At 49.5% G+C, this 17098-nt stretch overlaps 1 protein-coding gene across 2 annotated transcripts in view; it reads right to left on the bottom strand.

Moving 5' to 3' along the window:
• Positions 1 to 16492, bottom strand: part of ACACB (acetyl-CoA carboxylase beta) — a 1895698-nt gene extending 1879206 nt beyond the window's left edge. For both annotated transcript variants that reach the window (XM_086943101.1, XM_086943102.1), the window contains exon 1: positions 16364 to 16492. In XM_086943101.1, coding sequence (XP_086799227.1) covers positions 16364 to 16489 — 126 coding nt within the window. In that variant the 5' untranslated portion in view covers positions 16490 to 16492. The remainder of the gene's footprint in view (positions 1 to 16363) is intronic.
• Positions 16493 to 17098: the final 606 nt, after the last annotated feature.

The raw sequence follows: 17098 nt of genomic DNA, 5'->3' as shown, positions 1-17098 counted from the left end.
ACAATGCGTGGCAAGAGGTAGAATTTGGAAGGCATATAAAAGTAGCCTGCTTCATTATATCCGGAATGTGTCTCAGCAAGAGAGTTTTCTTGGAAACTCCAGTGTGCAAACGTTTTGACACAAATTATCTCTGAAGTTGTGAAAAGATAAACCCAGGGTTCTCACCTTTCCTCAAGATGTCCTGTGCCATCTCAGATTATAACCACCATTCGTGATTCGCCAGGGGCTGCAAGCTAAGCTCATCTGCCCTAGTGTTCGAAGCACCTGCCAGGTGATTCACAACCAAGAAAATGTCCTGTCGCTCAAGCCTGCTCCAGAGGCAAAGCACCTCCTGGCACAGAATCTAGGACCTCACCCGGTTAGTTGCAGTACCACATGATGGTGATGGTGTTGCCTGTGAGAATCTGAACCAGCTTCCTTCTGATGGACAGAAGGATGGCCTTAAAATGCTATGCGAATGGCTTGAAACGGTTGCATTCCGTTGTAAAGCATGCCTTTACCACACATGCGTTACAACGCAAATGCTTTTCCCGCGCATAACCTTTACCACAAATATTCCTTTACCACGCATACTTTTACAACGATTTTCGTTGTAAATTCATGCATGGTAAGGGCATACCCCCACCCCTAAACCCTTTTTACAAATACCCCTCCCCTGCCCTTAACCCTAAAATCGGACCCCTGCTTTTTTTTCTAAAATCTAATACTCCCCTTACCTCTCCACGTCGTCTCTTATCAATGTTGTTCCGAGTTGATGTCGCACGTCGTTTAGAGGAAACGGAAGTGTCCTTCCATTTCCTCTGACGACGCCGATTGCCTCCTGATTGCCTCCACATATAAACTTCAACAGGTGCATTTTTTTTCCAAAGACCCCTGTTCTTTTCACGCTTTTTTGGCGGGGGTGGGGCGGGGTGGGGGGGACCCTTCAAGCTCTTTTTTATTTTTAGCCCCTTACACACATGCCTTTACTACGTATCTCGTAGTGAAGGTATGCGTGGTAAAGGCTATTCGTTGTAACCACGCATGCGTTGTAATGCATGCGTGGTTAAGTTATGCGTGGAAACGGACGCGTTTTAGTGGCCATTTCCCGCTTGCAACTACAACAGATTGATTTGGTAAACTGGTATTTTATGAAGACCAGAGTTTTCTGATCTCCACCTCTCCCAGAAGACCTCTAAAACCTAGCAGTGAAACATTTGTCACCACCAATAGCTGATTGGGGTGTGGGGTATGCGTGCCAGGGAGAGCCGCCTGTCCATTGTCTAATTTCAATTGAACTACCACTGCAGGTTTTTTGCAGTATCCTGGGTCGAATCCCACAGGTTCCTCTGATGCTAGACCGACTGAGACGTCAGGTTACACTGCATATCTTGCATTAACCACCTGGAACAGAACACAAGCACTATGCCAGATGCAAAGTGGCCCAGAAGCCTCAGAGCGATTCTAACTGAGATCCAGGACTTTGGCTAATACATATCCCAAATATCCTGGATTGGCAGTATGCCAATCCTCTACAGTAGCCTTGAAATTTGTGAAACTGGTGAGGACACGGTCTCATCGGGGTAGGAAAGAACAAGAGAACAGACCATGGCCTGGGCTTTCTTTAAGCATTCCAGTTCCCAATCAGCCTTCTAGCCAGAGGTGAGGCTCAAACGGCACGTCCATTAACCAGGCTTACACGTCTCCAGAGAAACCTGTGGATACACGCGTATTGCCTTACAACTAAGCTAGTGCCAACAGTTCTGCCTAAGCAGTCAATAGTGTTCAGCTGAAAGCGCATAATGTACTTTGTGGCGTCCTGCCCATCCTCTAGTCAAAACAGCCCGAAATTCCCCAGGGACTGCTTGACAAACATGTCCCTTAAATCATGGGTATATCTTCAAAGTAAGCGGATGGCATTGATTGACTGAAGGGCAAGTATGCCAGAATAAAACAATTGCTTCCCTAATATCTCAAGTTGGTTCGACTTTCAGAAGGACTCATGGGAAAAGAATTTGTGTTCGCCCTACTGGTGAGACCTGAACCACCAAACTCTCTGGGGTTAGATGCTATGTCAGATAATCAAGGTCACTGTTGGAAGATGGAGTCCCAGTCCCGCACCACTGTCACCAAATGCGAGACCCGGGACTCCTCACTCAACGTTAGGGCAAGTAAGGACACAGTTTGAGATAGAATCAATTCCTCACATTTCTGTGGTGGAAGGTTCTGGAATCTGTGTGGATCCACAAAATTCCACCCACCCCGCATTCTCCAAAGTCTTCGGAGAACAAGCATTGAAAATGCACTATGTCTCCTCTTTAGTAAAGTTTAAGCAATTCTGTTTGTAATTAGGTGGCTTTTTAGATTTGCTTTTATTAGTGTTTTTTAAACTTCCATGTACATAACATGCATATGTATGAATATAATATGTAAGTGTAAGCATGCATTTAAAATGTGTAATGTAAAAATATAAACGTACGATATACTATAATTGTATTGTCTCCGTTAACAACCATCACATCCACTAGTGACCTCTGCAACCATGTTGCCCTCTATGAGCTAAGCCAGGGTCTAAATTGCATATACAGCATGTCTTGGAGATCAATTGTTCAGCAAAATAATTTTTTCTATAACTGAACAAAAACTGAATACTAATTTAAAAAACATCCTCAAATTAGACTGCAAAGTATATAGGTTGGCGCATCATTTAAAAGAATCGCAGATGGTCGGGCCCTTTTACATAAGGAGCCTTCTTAACAGAGGTGGCAGACAGGCAACAACATTCAAACATCAAAATAATAACTTTGAAAGCTGCATGAAAAAAAAAATAAACCCCTGAACTAAATATGACCGGACCACACATTTCAACAGTGGTCATTTCTGTAACTCATACTATCAACGGAGGAACCGCTTGGTGTTCGAGATATTATGTGGAACACACACTCCAATTTCTGAAGTTATATTTGGCTTGTCCCCAATTCCTACAGGGCATGTTCCATCTCACTATCAGATGGGTTCCAATTGCTTGACAAGCAGAAAACCAGAATGAAGGAACAGATGTGACCACGCCAAAATCAGGAGAATGGACAAGAGCATCCGAAAATGCTCACAGGAGGATAGAGCTAAGGAGTATCTGGAGGACTGCCATGTCTCCAAGGGTATAGGCATGGTGAGACACATCTCTGTGATTGTAACTAGAGATAGGGCAAGTTCAGATGTCCTCCCTAAGTGTTTTGAGGACTAAGTGAACACATATGTATTTATGTTTGCCAACAAACATGTACTAGATTTTGTTCATAAAGATTGGTAAGACTCTCTGTCTAACTCAAGTATTTCACTTACGGGTTTGGGGTGCATACCATCACTTTCAATTTCAGATATGAAAAGGGGGTAGTACAAGTATAGGTACCTCAGCTGTGCAGGCAGGGAAAATGTGATTGGAAGCTAACCTATTTTCAGGAGAAGTGGGTTGAACGAGGGGCGATATTTGTACATACATTGCTGTGCCACCCGTACGTTTTGTAAGGGCAATGGCCAATTGACAGCTGTACCTACTTGACAGAAGTGAGTTTACTTTGCATATCATAAAGTTTACTGGGCTTATTTTTAACCCTCTATGTTTAAGCAACCACAATTTTACTTCAGGGGTTGGATTTTATCACATCTGGTAATTACCAGCTCCAATAAAATCCCCCAAATGTACTTGTAATGCGACCCCCATGCTAACAGGTGTTTGAGCTGGATAAACTGACCGAGCCACTCACATAAGGCCCTTGTGGAGTTGTGTAGAGAGGAAGTGATTGGAAGATGTGTAGCTAATACACCCCAAATATAGTGAGAACAGACTTACAGGCCTTCTTCCTGGGATTCTTGGGAATTAACTTTGGCTCATCTACACTTAATCTACAACTTTACACATTTCCAGAGGTAAAGGAGCACAGGAACCAATAGTATCGTCACAAGAGTCCTATACACTTACAGACTAAGGCATAATTCCCACATTCCGGAAAACGTGATCATAGCAATTCAAACCCAGAGGGGGCGATAGGCCCCAATAAAGGCACTATGGAAGGGGGCGTCTATCAACCGCTAGAAAGAGTAGGATGCAAATGCTCGCATGCAAGATAACTGTTGCTTTTCGGAGGAGATGCATGCGTCGGGAGTACCGCTATGGTGGGAATGTGGACCCTTCCTTTATGTGAAAGAGAGGCAATGCCGACGGTGCTCTGACCCCGGGGTCTTTGAGGATGGATTTTTACCAATGGAGACTCTGGTCTAGGGAGGGACTAAGCGTCGCGGACAGACTGCTCCCCGCTCTACTCGGGCACCACTGCGGTGCGGCACGCATTACTAGGGGGGAGGGGCGCTGCTGCCAGAAAATACTCCAAGGGTCTGTCAGTTCTGTGTGAGTGTGTGAGGAGAACAGAGCAACCACTCCAAGGCCCAGCCCACCTCCCAGCATTCCGATTAGCCATTGGCTGCCACACTCACCAGACCTCACACGCTGCCCAATCAAGCTTTAGCGTCATAGATACGCACGGCCGCCGTGGCTCACCCGACGACACAGAGCGAGGTAGAGTGAAAGATACCAAGAAAGGGCAACAGAGCAAGAAGACATACATTTTCACAGTCGACAATAGCATGCGTTTTAACAAGAATAGAGACAGGTGTTAGGCTATGGTTCGGTTGAAGTTAAAGTCGAAGAATCAATTACATTTCAAATAAAAAAATGAAACACTGCGCCAATATTTACTTTGTGACTTAGATGTTAATTATTGAACAGATTAAAATACCTACGTGCTGAAAACGTACAAAGTATTTTTCCTTAAATTGCATTAAAAACAATAACGTTGTGCAGCACTGCGCTTGTCCCTGTGCTGTACTGAAAAGTGACGTTCTGCTTAAACAAGACCTCTCTTCTCACTAGTATACGGACTGGTTTGGCGTGCTTTCCTGTTAGCGTAAAAGGTTTATTATCTTCTTTATGGGGCAATCTGTTTTGCCCCATAAAGAAGATAAGAAACCTTTTACACCAGCAGTAAGTCGGGGAAGTCCGTCCGAATGGGATGGACTACAAAGAGAAAAGTGTACGTCACAGGACGCTCTTTTCCAATGGCTGGCCACCGTTTAGCATGAACGGTGACGCCAGCCAATGGAAAAGAGGGGTGGGCTTAACCTCGCTAGTGAAACGTACTCTAACTCATTAAATCTCGCCAGCAAGACTGTGCATGTGCGCAGCCTACGCTAGCCAAGACCTAAAAATGATACCTCACTTGTGTGTGTAGTCCTAGTTCCCGCTACAGGAAATGGCCCAAAACGCAACGTGGACACAACACATTTTCACAGTGAAAACTGATCCTTTTTAGGTCTCGCACCTGCGATACAGGGCGAATCCCTGTCGCAGCGAGACCTATTGTCTACGGCTCTGCGTCCCAGGAGACAGGAGATGGGCAGGCGCAGCCTCAGGAATCAGATCAGGTCGCTCGCAAACAGCATGCCTGAAACACACGCACGCACACACATCTCCTGTCTCCCCTGCAAGTGTCCTGCTTACTTTCACTTTCCCTCTAGTACTACTTTAACAACCAAATACAACAAGCATTTGCAATGCAATAGATCTCGCATTTACACAAGTTTGAGATATTCACATTGCAAATAACAATGCCTTTTATTTTTGTTTTAGTTTTGAAAACAAATAAAAGGCTTTGTCATTTACAATGTCAATAGCTTAAACTTGTTAATACAAGCATTTGCAATGCAATAGGTCTCGCAGTTACACAAGTTTAAGTTATTGGCATTGAAAATGACAATGCCTTTTATTTATGTTTTTAAAACGAAAACAAAAATAAAAGGCATTGTTATTTGCAATGTCAATAGCTCAAACTCGCGTAAATGCAAGACCTATTGCATTGCAAATGCTTGTTTTGCAAAGTGCGTAGCTTTACATTTTGAACCCTAGCTGTGCCAGGCACCTACGGAAACCTAGAATTTTGAAAACTAGAAACCCAGGGGAATCCAGGATTGGGTGGCATGTCTGGCTCTCATGAGGTTCTGTTACCCAGAATCCCTTACAAACCTCAAAATTTGAAAAAAACACAGATTGTCCTCACATTTCTATGGTGGAAAGTTCTGGAATGTGCGTGGGATCCACAAAATTCCACCCACCTTACATTCCCCAAAGTCTTTGAGAAAAATGGTACCTCACTTGTGAAGGTGGGTCAAGCACCCCCGACAGGCAAGGGCCCAAAACATATTGAGGCAACATCAAAATGACCTATCACAAAACAACTTGGTTTTGCAAAGGGGGTCACCTGGGTTTTTGGCGCTGGGCTCGGAGGCCATCTAGGGAAACTTACCAAACACACACCTTTCTGAAAACTAGACACCCGGGGGAGTCCAGCAAGGCTTGTGTGGGTACCCCAACATTTCCCTACCCAGAATCCCCTGCACACCTCAAATTTTGTCGAAAAAAATCTTTTTTTTCCCACATTCCTGTGTGGGGCAGTTGTAGCGTCACTGGGCTGACACAAATTTCCTACCACCCAGCGTTCCCCCGGGTCTCCCGATAAAAATGGTACCTCACTTGTGTGGGTAAGCATAGTGGCTGCAACAGGAAATGGCCCAAATCGTACTGTGGAGACTTAAAAATTACCTATTACAAAACTACCTGGTTTTGTGTGTGTGGGGGGGGGGGGGCACCTGGTTCTTTGGCCCGGCCTCGCCGCCATCTAGGGAAACCTACCAAACCCACACAGTTCTGAAAACTAGACACCATGGGAAGTCCAGAAATCCCTCCAAACCTCAAATTTAGCTGGAAAAAACCACATTTTCCACATATTTTTGTGTGGAATCAGCATGCCTGCACAAATGTCCTACCCCACAGCGTTCTCCTTAGTGTCCCAAGAAAAATGGTGCCTCGCTTGTGTAGGTGTCCAAAGCAGAATGGGCAAAAAAACGTTATTTTTTTTTAAATTGCACTTAAATCGTAAATCATAAATCATACAATCTTATATAGCGCCTTTCACCGTAAGGTCTCTTAGCGCTTGCTTTGGGAACCCGTCCTGGCCTTTCCCTGCGAGATTACCCCTACTGGGCATCCCCAAGGCGAAGATCAAGCTTCCCATCGCGGTGGGGCTGTAGTGGAGATTAAGCAAGCTATTGCCCAGAGTTGCAGTGTGTGAACCCACGATTCGAGTAGGCACCGAGGCGAGAATTATCAAGTCCGTGGACATTTTGAGCTCAAGGCCCTGCCGCGTCGGGGATTGAACCCTGGTCCTGGGTCTGACCTCTGCATCAGGGACTGCCTCCTCTAACCGGTGAGCCACACTTCTCCTGTGTTCTCTGTGCTAAACACTTATTCCCTATGTTTTGGGCTCTTCCCAGTCACAGGCCCTTGCACCACCCACACAAGTGAGGTATCATTTTACTCGGGAGACTGAGGGGAACGCTGTGGGGTAGACATTTGTGCCGGCACGGTGATTCCACCCAAACATGTGTGGAAAATGTGTTTTTTTCACCTAAAGTTGAGGTTTGCTGGGCATTCTGGGTAGGAAAACATTAGGGGATCCCCGCAAGCCATACCTCGCTGGACTACCCTGGGTCTCTAGTTTTTGACAATGTCCATGCCCTAAAATAATAAAAAGAAAATCGGAGTGACAATGTTCTTATTCAATGTAGTAATATTCAACAGTAGTTATTAACTGAATTATTTTAGTTGTTCTGATGTACCACTTATAATAATCATATTTTTGTGTAAATATTTTTATTAAGATTTTGTTGAATGGGAAACCATGAGAGCAAAGAAAACAACATGGAGCAACTACAACAATGCTATTACAGTATGTATTTTAGGAATTAGTCCAGCGTGTCACGTCCCATCGGCACATCAGAAGCATTGCGAGGGCAAGGGAAATGGAATTGAAAAGAGTGGGGATGGTGGTGAGGGGGAGGAACATCTCCTGGAGCCAAAAATTCACATCATGGTCTGAACGAACAAGTTACTTACCTTCGGTAACGATATATCTGTAAGAAACAGTAGTTAGTATTAGATTCCTTACCTTAGAATATCCCCAGGCGTCAGACTGGATCCGGAAATTTTTGCGTAGCAATACCCCTGCGCGTCGTCTCTAGCTCCGCGTCCGTCGTCGGCGCCGGAATGACGTTGGAGTACTTAGACGCCGCCCATGCGCGCTGACGTCAGTTCTTAGACACAGCTTTTCCGCGCCAGATACGCAGAGCCATGCTAGAACCAACACTGGTGCCAAGAAACTAGGGCCCTGAAAGGGGATGACCTTAACCCTAGGTATCAGTTCGCAGAACGGGGAGGATGGGTGGGGCGGTAAGGAATCTAATACTAACTACTGTTTCTTACAGATATATCGTCACCAAAGGTAAGTAACTTGTTCATCTGAAAAAAACAGGTTAGTATTAGATTCCTTACCTTAGAATAGATACCCCAGCAATACCAACCCCGGTGGGGGGTCTGGGAACCAATACTTACACCAGAAAGTCCTGGAGGACGGAACGGCCAAAGAAGCCATCCCTCCGGACTTGACTGTCCAGGCAGTAGCGCCTCGCAAAGGTGTGCAGCAAGGCCCACGTAGCCGCCTGGCAAATGTCCTGCAGGGGGACTCCCCAACCCAGGGCAGTAGTAGCCGCCGTGGCCGGAGTGGAATGGGCCCTCAGCCCAACTGGAGGCTCCTTTCTAGCCAAGGAGTAGCACGCCTTGATGCATAAGACGACCCACCGAGAGATGGTCCGCTTATGCACCGCCCGTCCCTTCTTCGCACCTACGTAACCAACAAAGAGTTGGTCATCCACCCAGAACTGGCGTATGCGTTCCACATAGAATGAAAGTGCACGTTTTGGGTCCAGACGATGGACCCGCTCTCCATCCTTTGAAGGATGCGGAGGCGGAAAGAAGTAGGGCAAGGTGATGGACTGCCCAATGTGGAAAGCAGAGACTACCTTGGGCAGGAAAGAGGGTTTTGTACGCAACACCACTTTGTCCGAATGTACAGACAGGAAAGGGGGTTTGCAAGATAGAGCCTGGAGCTCACTCACTCTCCTGGCAGAGGTGATGGCAACCAGGAAAGCTGTCTTCAAGGTGAGAAGACGGAGAGGACAAGAATGAAGTGGCTCAAAGGGAGCGCACATCAGGAAAGTAAGAACCAGGTTCAAGTCCCACTGAGGCATCACAAAGGGAATAGGTGAAAAACATGTGCGTGATGCCCTTCAGAAAACGAGTTACTATAGGGGACTTGAACAAAGAAGGTTGATCAGGCAGCCTTAGGAAGGGCGAAAGGGCAGAAAGGTAGCCCTTGATAGTGCCCAGAGCAGAGCCCTGCTGGGCAAGAGAAAGAAGGAAGAGAAGAACTTCAGAAAAAGGGGCAGAAAGGGGATCCACAGCCTTTGCTGTGCACCATGCCACAAATTTGTTCCACCAGCAGGCGTATACCGACTTTGTGGAGGGACGCCTGGCTGCCAGAATAACATTACAGACTTCAGGAGGCAAGTCAAATGGCCTCAACTGTCGCCGCTCAATCTCCAAGCATGGAGGTGGAGACTGGACAGGTTCGGGTGGAGGACCGTCCCCTGCTGCTGCGACAGAAGGTCCTCCTGAAGAGGCAGACGGATCGGGGGACCGACTGACATATTGAGTAGCTCGGGATACCAGTACCTTCGAGCCCAGTCCGGAGCCACAAGGATGACTTGTGCCCGGTCGCGCCTGATCTTCTTCAGCACTCTGGGCAGTAGTGGTATAGGCGGAAAGGCGTATAACAGACCGCAACTCCACTCGCGACGAAATGCGTCGCCGAGCGAGTGGCGCCTTGCGCGTTCTCTTCGGTGGCAAATAGATCTAACCAAGGCTCTCCCCACTGCAGAAAGATGCCTTGCGCCACGTCCGAGTTCAGACGCCATTTGTGATCCATCGAGCACCGTCAGCTGAGTTCATCCACCCTGGCGTTCAGAGAACCTGCCAGGTGGTGAACCACCAGGGTCACGCACTGATGTTCCAGCCACTGCCAGAGGCACAGAGCCTCTTGACAGAGGGTCCAGGACCCCACACCGCCCTGTTTGTTGGAGTACCACATGGCGGTGGTGTTGTCCGTGAACACCTGCACTGCACTCCCTCGGACAGAGGAGAGGAATGCCTTCAGTGCCAGACGAATCGCCCGCAGCTCCAGAAGGTTGATATGGAGCTGGGACTCCGCCAGAGACCAGAGGCCTCTAAACTCCGCCTCTCCCATGTGGCCTCCCCAGCCCTGGAGGGACGCGTCCATCACAACTACGTGCTCCGGTTGGGGAAGGGAGAGGGATCTGCCGCTGACCCAATCGCGGTCCGTGAGCCACCACTGCAGCTGTCTTGCAGTGCCCTCCGAGATCAGGACATGGTCGAACAGGTTGCCCTGATGCTGGGCCCACTGAAACTTCAGGTCCCACTGCAGAGCCCACATTCGCCACCGGGCGTGATGCACCAGAAGGATGCAGGAAGCCATCAGCCCCAGGAGCCGCAGCGTCAACGTGACCGAAACCCGGGATAAAGGCTGAAAGATCGGAATCAGAGCCTGAATATCCCTGACTCGCTGCTCGGGAGGATAAACCAGAAACTGCGCCGAGTCCAGAACAGCTCCGATGAAGAGGAGCTTTTGGGAGGGACACAGGTGTGATTTCGGCACGTTGATGGAAAACCCCAGCAGGTGCAGGAGATCCGCCGTAATCTGGAGGTGGTTGACGACTGTCTGGGGCGAGCCCGCCTTCAACAACCAGTCGTCGAGGTAGGGGAAGACGGAGACCCCCAACCTGCGCAGATGAGCTGCGACCACCGCCATCACTTTCGAGAACACCCGTGGGGCGCTGGTAAGGCCAAAGGGGAGCACGGTGAACTGAAAGTGCTCGAGGCCTACCGTACACCGCAGGTAACGCCGGTGGGCCGGCAGGACGGGGATGTGAAAGTAAGCGTCCTGCAAGTCCAACGCCACCATCCAGTCTTGCGGGTCTAGGGCAGCCAAGACCTGAGCCAAAGTCAACATCTTGAACTTCTCCTTCCGGAGGAAGCCGTTGACGTTCCGGAGGTCCAAAATAGGGCGTAGGCCCCCTTTGCCCTTCTTGGGTACCAGAAAGTAGTGCGAGTAACAACCACACCCTACTTCTGGCCCAGGAACGCGCTCGATGGCCCCCTTGGCCAAGAGGGCCGTAACTTCCTTCTGCAGAAGTCGCAAGTGGTCCCCCGACACACGGTGGTACTGCGGTGGCATGGCTGGAGGGGTCGCCTCGAAGGGGAGGGAGTAGCCCCTTCGGACGATTTGCAGCACCCACCTGTCCGATGTGACGGTGCGCCAGTGGGAGAGGTGATGGCGAACCCTGCCTCCCACTGGCGTCACATGGGCCTGAAAACTCGGACTAGGAAGGTTTTGAGGCGGATGCTGCGGGAGCGGGTGCGTACTAGCCTCGCCGTTGTCCCCGACCGCTTCCCCGGCGGTTTCCACTGCCGCCACCGCGCTGAAGATTCTGTTGAGGCGGCGTGTGGCTGGCGGCACGTGAGGGGGCGCCCCTTCCTTGGCCACGAAAGGAGCGAAAGGCACCCAACTGCTGGCACGGGGCCGAGAGGCCCAAGGACTTGGCCGTAGCCCTGGAGTCCTTAAAGCGCTCAAGCGCGTGGTCTGCCTGGTTGCCAAACAGGCGACGGCCATCAAACGGCATGTCCAGAAGAGTAGCCTGGACATCGGCCGAAAAATTGGCGCACCGTAACCAGGCCTGGCGTCGAACCGCCACTGTCGTAGCCATCGCTCTGCCCAATGTATCGGTGGTATCCAGTCCGCACCGGATAGAGTACCGTGCCGCATCTCGACCCTCCACTAGGGCTTGGGCGAGTTTAGCCCTGACCTCCTCAGGGCATTGCGGCAGCACGTCCGCAACCGTGTCTCACAGGGTGTGGGTGTAGCGGTCCAAGAGGCATGCGGTATTGACTGACCGCAGACCCAGACTAAGGGACGAGAACACTTTCTTGCCAAACTGTTCAAACCTCTTGGATTCCCTGTCTCTCGGGGGTGGGGTGGGTCGACAGGAAGCTTGGGTCACCCGGAGCCGGGCGGTAGCGTCTGGCCACGTTCCTGTCCACAGGCTGTCCTGAGGCGGGCTTGGACCAAGTGCCCAACAGAACGTCACATAAGGCCTCATTGAACGGCAGCAGAGGCTCGACCGAGCTTGACTGCGGTTTGAGGACCACGGTGAGGAGATTAGTCCTCACGGCCGCTGAGGGGAGCGTAAGGTTTAAGGCCTTAGCCGCCAGCATCAACACTACACTATGGGCTACCCCCTCCTCCGTAGCCACGGTAGGAGGGGAGACAAAACCAGTGTCTGGAGAGAGGTCCAGGCCGCTGGCCTCCCCAAGCTCCACTGTCCAGTCCACTTGGTCCTGACACTCCTGTGTCAGAGGGTCCTGAGACCACTCCCAGTCCTCTTCGTCACCCATTTCCTGGTAGCCAGGATGGCATCGACCCGGATCCGGATCCGGTCGGGGCCTGCGGCGCCGGGACCGAAGTCGCCGGTGGCGCCGGGGCCGAAGCCGCTGACGGCGTCGGAGCACCCGACCCGCTAGGCCCCGGAGCCTGGCCCACTGGGCCCGAAGGCGCCGTGGGGCCCGGTGGAGAAGAGAGCGACCTCATTGCCATGAGGTACTGCTCGATCTCCTCCCGCGTCGCATCTTGCTCAAGGACCCGAAGGTATGGGGCAGGATGCGGCGCCAGCGACTTCGGAGGAGCCGCGTGGGTGGTGCCACCCAAAACCCCGGCCGCGTCGGGCGAGCGTCGGGGGCGGTCAGAGGAGCGATGACGCCGCTCTGACCTCTCATGCCTCTTACCTGAGGAGGAACCAGAAGACCGATGCCGACTCCCAGAGCTGCGAGGGCTCCGACCCCGCGACCGGTCCTTCGACCTCCCGTGGGACCGGGACCTCGAATGGCGCGGGCCGACTGCCGGAGCTCGAGCCGCTAGGCCCCGGAGCCTGGCCCACTGGGCCCGAAGGCGCCGTGGGGCCCGGTGGAGAAGAGAGCGACCTCATTGCCATGAGGTACTGCTCGATCTCCTCCCGCGTCGCATCTTGCTCAGGGACCCGAAGGTATGTGGCAGGATGCGGCGCCAGCGACTTCGGCGGAGCCGCGTGGGTGGTGCCACCCAAAACCCCGGCCGCGTCGGGCGAGCGTCGGGGGCGGTCGGAGGAGCGATGACGCCGCTCTGACCTCTCATGCCTCTTACCTGAGGAGGAACCAGAAGACCGATGCCGACTCCCAGAGCTGCGAGGGCTCCGACCCCGCGACCGGTCCTTCGACCTCCCGTGGGACCGGGACCTCGAATGGCGCGGGGCGACTGCCGGAGCTCGAGCCGCTTGCGGGACCGCTCCCGCCTAGCCTTCGACGTCAGGGCTCGACAGTCGGAACAGGATCGGTCGTCGTGGTCGAGGTCTAGGCACTGCAGACACCGGCGATGGGGGTCGGTATTCAACAGCAGTCGACTGCACTTCGAGCAGGGTTTGAACCCAGGCATCCCTACCGGCACCTGAAGAGTCGAGAACGACTAGAAGAGGATCAAAAATAATCAAAAAGTTTTAGTCAAAAAGTGATTAAGGGGTAGAGCTTCTCCGGATCTGCGATAGCTGGCGCGGAAAAAAGAAGAACTGACGTCAGCGCGCATGGGCGGCGTCTAAGTACTCTGACGACGTCATTCCGGCGCAGACGACGCCGACGACGGACGCGGAGCCAGAGACGACGCCTAACGACGCGCAGGGGTATTGCTACGCAAAAATTTCCGGATCCAGTCTGACGCCTGGGGATATTCTAAGGTAAGGAATCTAATACTAACCTGTTTCTTTCAGACAGAGATAACCCCACGGTGTCAAGTAGAAAATAATCGTGTACATTATTCTGCAGCTCCTGTTGCAATGTATGCTTGAAAAGATCAAATGAATGAAGAAGCATTGGCAAAGTCAATAGGTCTGACTTTTAAAGAGTGCTACAGTGAAAAACAAATGGAAAGATTTTTGCTTTCTTTATACACCACATCTATGCGATATAAAAAGTAATTAAGATTCAGTGTACTTTTGAGACATGAATAGTCCTTCATCCTTTGCAAAGTAAGCACACCATTGGAGGCTGAAAGATGCATTAAACAGCCAACAGCATGAGGTGAGAGCTATACTTCTTTGGGCGGAGCCAAAGGACACACTATATATATTTTAAAGTTCTAGTAACAATGGCTAAAGCAGATAGCTGCACTGTCAAGCCACACAAAAATTAAGTTAATAGTCCGTTTTCCATAATAAAACGAGAAACTTTGTTAATTTACATATTCTGCCTCTTGGTAACATTTAGCTTCTTTTGCAGTCAGCACCAAACTTCTGCAATCTCAGAAAAGGATGATTCCTCTCTACAAGAGTACCATGCTGGATCATCAACATCCATCTATGCGTTCTCACTCTAGGGAATGTGGTTGCCTTCCTCAGTTCTGATAAGAAGATGGTTATATCTGGTCCCTATGCACAATTTTAATTTGATCCCAGAATGCTTGTGGAATACTGTTACTGAAATCGGATGTATTTTGATATGGTAACTCACTGTGGACACCTTCTATAGAGTTTATTTACTCCATCTACTCTGGTCCTTCCCGCCTCCATGTTTAGGGCTAGTGCTTTTCCAACTACCCCAAAAAAACTGGCGTCTCAACCCTCTGTACGGCCTGTCCCACCTATGTTCTAAAAAGTGTATTTTAATATTTTAATACTCCTCTCCCGGTGTCCATCCGGGTTTCCATATAAAGGGTGGAGAAATTTAAGACATCTTCCCTGTGAGGCTAAGGGCATATTTCTGTTCAAACTTTTGCGCTTGAGCATGCTGGAGCCCATAACACTGCCCATTTTATCTAGGACACCTCAATGCCCCGCTACTTCGATCCTGCTCACTTAAACTACCTCAATTTCCCCTTTACTACCTTTTCTTCAAGTCACTCCCTGATTTTTTTTCCCCATGTAATTTTTTCCTCTTCTTCTTAAAGCTAGCCATTTTCTTCACAAAGGATCACATAATGATGCTAACTTGGTCCCCTTGTTAGACCAACTAAAGTAGGCTCCATTGGTAAGACATATGCGTAAACACAGACCTATAAACTGTGGAGTCTCATGGTTACTTCCATAGGCAGCACTCTTAGCGCTCCTGCTGAAACTCTAGAACCATGCACCCTACTCACATTCCTTGGGTGATGAACAATATATACAGGGTGAACAACCCCTCTTACTTCTGAGTGTGTCCTGTACGCTTTATATCTAGGCTTAAATAATTGTTCACAGTGGAGGCCGCTCCTTTAAGGCGGAGGAGCGCTGCCTACCCCCTGCCACCTCCCACAAATAAAACAATAATAAAACAGGTTTCTAACCAGTTTTATTTTAATCCCACTGGACCTGCCCCCAGGAATCTGACGAGTCTTGGGGACGGATCCTGGGGGATGACACTGTGGTGTGTACTCCCTTGTCCCTTCAAGGAAGCATGAGGCTCCAGTCTACCTGGGAGCGCAAAGTGAGAGCGCTCCGGCCAATCCCAATGCTGCTTTCATGCAGCATCATGATTGGCCGCAGTGCAGTCTGGGAGCCTGTCCCTGAAGCAGGAAGAGTGCGATGGAGTGGACGGCCGAGGCGGCGGCGATCAGGTAAGTTTACTTTTTATTTTGTCCCAGACCCTACCCCCCGCCCCCCCACCCCCCAACCCCCTCACCAGCACACACCTCCGGCCTGCCCTGCCACTTTGGCAGGAGACGGACCGTGACTGATAGTTCATACTACAGTTTGGGCCCATGCTGCTTCTAGGTGGACCCCACGACACATCATGGTCTCAACACTGATTTGCTTCAGGTTGGACTCCACAATAGCATACTTTACTAGTGGACTCCAAAGTTCATATTAGGCACTCCATACTGGCATTAACTACAGGATACTCACCTCTATTAAAATGTAAGGTATGCATAGCAGTATCTAATCTCACATTCTCCGCAAAACATCATTCTTCTGAGCAGCAACTTTCGCCTAAGAATCTGAGCACATCTTTTGAGCCTCAAGCCCTCCCACAGCTCCATCTATGTGGGTCACGCTATATTCACCAACCTATCAACCTCACTCCCGGCAAGGAAGCACAGGAACTTGATTAAAATTAGAGCACTTTATGGTCTTGTCAAATATGCGACTGACTACTTAAATGCTATAGTGCAATACAAAGAGGATACAATGAATGCCCAGCCACAACCTGGTATAACACAATTCCTGCTGACATTCATTATAATCCTAGGCAAAACACAGCCATCAATAACAGAAAATAAAACACGCAGAAGACAGTAAACCATACCTTTTCTATGATACGATTTCCTCCAAACCGAGCAACAAACTCAGCAGGTGAAGCAACTGTAAAATCCCTGTGTGAATCCAGTTTCTTCTGCTCACGGCCCTTCCTTGCCAAATGCAGTCCTGACATGCTTGGTCTACAGTAAAAACAAAATAAAAAAAGTGAGATATGTATGCAGACAATAATGTATGCAATATGATCCTTGCATAATATTGACGATATGATCTTCTGAGGACAAGTACAGTTTTTAAAGACAACTTCATCCAAGAACTGGAAAGACAAACAATCACTTTAAACAAAGCTGTATGTGCCAGCACTATTGGTCTATCCTGAAAATGTAATGACTAAGAACCTTAGTAACTTCTGGTCTAGGCAACCTCTCCTACTCTTTAGATGAGGGGGTGGAAAGAATGCCAAAGCTGTGCTTTCGGATTACAATTAACGTGGTTACAACATTGGACAGCAAAGACTGCCTTGCTTCCAATGTAACCTTTTCCAAAGGAAGTTACATGTGGAAAATCCGTCAACAATCCCTTCAATTCATACACCTGGCAGAAGCAAGTGCAACAAGAAAACCGGTCTTGCCAAAGCAAGTAGATCGGGCTTTTTTTTAGGTGCAACTTTTTTTCTGAGTCCTGCAATGACAGATGCTACAAATATGCAGCCTAATGCAGAGATTTCATATTGTATGAGTGGTACAGCGCTTTTTACCATAACTGGTAGTGCATTCCCTCTCCT

This window comes from Lissotriton vulgaris, chromosome 11 (genome assembly GCF_964263255.1).
Source record: "Lissotriton vulgaris chromosome 11, aLisVul1.2, whole genome shotgun sequence".
Lineage (NCBI taxonomy): Eukaryota > Metazoa > Chordata > Amphibia > Caudata > Salamandridae > Lissotriton > Lissotriton vulgaris.
This window is presented reverse-complemented; position numbering and strand designations above follow the sequence as displayed.